At 36.2% G+C, this 2,500-nt stretch overlaps 1 protein-coding gene across 1 annotated transcript in view; it reads left to right on the forward strand.

Annotated features, from left to right (window-relative positions):
- Positions 1 to 1,357, forward strand: part of LOC311089140 (uncharacterized protein) — an 11,211-nt gene extending 9,854 nt beyond the window's left edge. Inside the window, exon 5 of the mRNA XM_084123601.1 lies at positions 960 to 1,357. Within this exon, the coding sequence (XP_083979727.1) occupies positions 960 to 1,109 (150 nt within the window). The 3' untranslated portion in view covers positions 1,110 to 1,357. The remainder of the gene's footprint in view (positions 1 to 959) is intronic.
- Positions 1,358 to 2,500: the final 1,143 nt, after the last annotated feature.

The raw sequence follows: 2,500 nt of genomic DNA on the forward strand, positions 1-2,500 counted from the left end.
TTGATCTTTCAGGATTCTGTGATATGATGTGTGACATCACATGATGTGTCTCAATAGACGATATGCGTGTGACGTCACCGTCGGCTGAAACACACACCGAGTGGCAGAAACACTGCAGACAATCCAAAAATAAATGAAGAGTCAAATTAATTCATCCATAATCAGGATTAAAAGTTTATTAAAGAAACATAAAATGAACAGTTAAAAACACTTCTACTATTTCTAATTAAAGCATAATTCACACTCTGAGTATAATATTCTTGCCTAAAGGTAAGTGAGTTGTGTGAGAGATCTCTCTTTGAAAAGGAGTGAGAATGAATCTCCCTCTCACAGTTTCTTATCGGAACAGAGCAAGTTCCTCTTATCGTAGTATATCGCTTCGAAGCAGACGCGCGAGACACACACAGCCTATATTTAGCTTTCACACTCTTAAGTGTTAGCCCGTACTCTGCAAGATGTTTAGCTATGTGTGATCCATCTATGGGAAACTTGTAGACTTTTGCCCTCATCTAAACAGCAAGCACAAAAGTTCACACCAAGTCACTCAGAAACATTTCAAGCATAAAGATTCATAAAAGAAAAGCATTAAACTTACATTTCAAATGATCTAAAAATGGTAAACACATCAGAATGATAGTAATGGTAAACACATCAACATGATAATAATGATTTCTTAAAATATGTTTGATTACATTTGATTAAACGGTATCAATAATGATTAAATGATAAAACATAAGCAAGAGATTGAATAATTTTTTTCTGTTTCATCACATCTAAAACGGGAAAGAGTTTTGAGACTGACTATAAAAATAGATTTGACAAGAAATCTGAGGTATATTTTTACAGACTGACGAAAGCTACAGAACTGAGAAGCAAATGAATCGTCAATACGCTGAATTTTAGGGGTAAAATCATACCCATTCCCTCTATAATGACATGACTTTGTTATTGATTGACAGGGAAGGCGATACACGAAGAGTTGCATTCTGGGCCGTGTTCTGATTGGCCAGGACGGTTCTGATGTGGGAAGCCAGCACTGGAGTGAGATGTGCAACCGGGCGCAGGTGGAGACGGCGTATTGGCATGAGCTCCAGCCTCACGCCTCATAGGCCAGCAGCGTTTGATTGACACGCCTCTGAACCAATCAGATCGCTCCCTGTGACAGCTCTGGAGGCCACTAACTGTGGAACCTGGTTTGAGGAGACTTTGTGCTGAACTTGTTTGCAAATATCCCTGCAGGGTGTCATGATTAGCTGATGATTTTGCACTAGTGAACGGGTCAGTCCCAGACATCAACACAGTGTCGGCCCAGATCCGGCCCACATCCGGCCCGTGTGGGTATATATAGACCTGCTATAAAAAAATATAAAAAAATCTAATAAAAATGACAAAAACAGACAACAAAATGAATAAAAAATTTAAAATGAACTTAAAATATAAAAGCTATAATAGTGATGCTAAAATAACACTGGCTACCTGTCGAATTTATGTCTTTAAAATGAGACATCATTCTTAAACAAGTGTACCAGATGTGGGCCGGATCTGAACCGAAACTATGTTGCTGTCTGGGGTCCCGATGCTGTAAACTAAAACTAAAATGTATCCGATAATTGAAATAAGAAATAAGAAATAAAATAATATTAGTTGGAAAAACATACTTTAGTTATAAAATTAGAAATGTTGTCTTGGCAACAAGCTGAAATAAGTTAAGTAGTAAAATGACTAATCTTAATGTACGATCATGATTTTGTGGTATTTAATGCTTGTAGTGTTTGTTTCACTAGTTTATCTTGAACCGGAATGACACGTCAAATGAAGGAGGACGGTTTGAAAGATTCCAGTTAAACTAAAGCAAACGATTTCATTGATTTATTGTTTGTTTCACCTGTTGATCACTTCATGCTGTAGTTGCGATAAACTCTGCGTTGAAATGTGAGATTGCAAATCACATCTAGGAAACTGAGATGCAATCAAATATTCATGATTGGAGCCTTGGACTCATGATTAAAAATCTGATAAAAAATGAACTTCAACACATCAGTTAAAGTGATAGCAGAATCGTGTATAATGAGATCCAGCTATTTATAAACCTCCAAATGCTCATGGAAGAGTAAATGGAAGCCACAGACCGTATTTTAATGCAATTGCATGCATGCAGAATGGCCTTAATGTGTCTGTCGCTTTCTGAATATGTGTCTTTCTGCATTGGATGAAGGTTTTAATGTGCAGACTGAGTGTATTCAGTGAAATCGAGAATGAACACACTGTAACGCAAACATGTGTTGAGCTAATGCTGGTTTAAAATAAATCAGCTCCAATATGAAAGAACGATAAAAGTTTGAGCAATTGTAATGAAAAGAACAAAATAGTTAGAAGATGCACCATGTAACTTGAAGATTCTGGTGTTTTCACGGTATATCATTTATTTATTTTTATTTTTATTTTTTTGTATGAGTTTATAGTGGTTTATATAACTGTCAGAAGGGCATAGAATATAAAA

This window comes from Abramis brama (genome assembly GCF_963993115.1).
Source record: "Abramis brama genome assembly, chromosome: 9".
In the NCBI taxonomy this organism is placed as follows: domain Eukaryota; kingdom Metazoa; phylum Chordata; class Actinopteri; order Cypriniformes; family Leuciscidae; genus Abramis; species Abramis brama.